The following is a 936-nucleotide window of genomic DNA, read 5'->3' as shown; positions in this document are numbered from 1 at the left end:
GTATCTTCTGATTTTCATTTTCTGCCCATGCTGTTCAGGACTTATTTCATTAACTGATTTTTCAAAAGATATAACATACAAGACATGAAAAGTATACAAGATACTGAAAAAGACAATCTTTTAAGTTAACTTTATATTAGTGAAACTGCAGAAACATCCCTGTTTGTATGTATGAACATCAATAAATGGGCTCTCTAAAACTTGACTGTAAACATCTATGAAAACTAAGTCCTGAAATTACGAAAATTAAGAAAATGTTTAAAGTGCTGTTTTCAAGTTTCACACAATATAAACATGTGAATCAGGTTTTGCTCTGAAAAATTACATGTAAAAAATAAATCTGCCTTAAAATAGGTAAGGTGCACTGGCCCTTACAGTAAAACTACACCTAAATTACAGTTTTGTCATATCCCTTTGCCTGTACTTAATTCCACGGGATTTCATCTCCCTAATAACAGAAGCTGGGAGTCGTCCAGTGATAGAGATGGCATACATTCCCCGGCAGCAGCGATCTGTGGTTGAATAAAAATATATAAAAAATGTCCCAGACTCACTTTGATTACAGAATCAATGATTACATGGTATGAACAAATAAAATAATCTGATCTGTTTGGTTTATACTAAATTCTATTCCTGAGTAGTCATTCCTTCTATCAAGCAAACAGTTGTTCTTTGGTATGTAAACTTTAATATTTAGCTAACTTTAAAGAAAGTGGAAAAGCAGTATGAGAAAAAGAGCAGCATATGCAGAAAATGGATAAACGAAGATGAAACAAAGTTAAGGATGAAAGTAAGGAAAAGAACACAGAAAGAATGGAATTAAAAAACAAGTAAAATGAAAGATAAACCCAAGTAAAAATGATGCTGAGGGCCAGTAAGCCAAGCAATCCTAATTTTTTGGGGGGAGTGGGACTCTGAAGCAAAGTCCGCTTTTTC

General features: G+C 33.2%; 1 protein-coding gene across 1 annotated transcript in view; it reads right to left on the bottom strand.

Moving 5' to 3' along the window:
- The window catches only part of LOC119586432 (transcription elongation factor SPT4-like), a gene marked incomplete in the record, with an annotated part of 66,681 nt that overhangs the window by 79 nt on the left and 65,666 nt on the right, over positions 1–936 (bottom strand). Inside the window, 1 exon segment of the mRNA XM_037935158.1 lies at positions 1–512. Within this exon segment, the coding sequence (XP_037791086.1) occupies positions 394–512 (119 nt within the window).

Source organism: Penaeus monodon, chromosome 21 (assembly GCF_015228065.2).
Source record: "Penaeus monodon isolate SGIC_2016 chromosome 21, NSTDA_Pmon_1, whole genome shotgun sequence".
In the NCBI taxonomy this organism is placed as follows: domain Eukaryota; kingdom Metazoa; phylum Arthropoda; class Malacostraca; order Decapoda; family Penaeidae; genus Penaeus; species Penaeus monodon.
The sequence above is the reverse complement of the archived record's forward strand: the minus strand, read 5'-3'. Positions and strand labels throughout refer to the sequence as shown.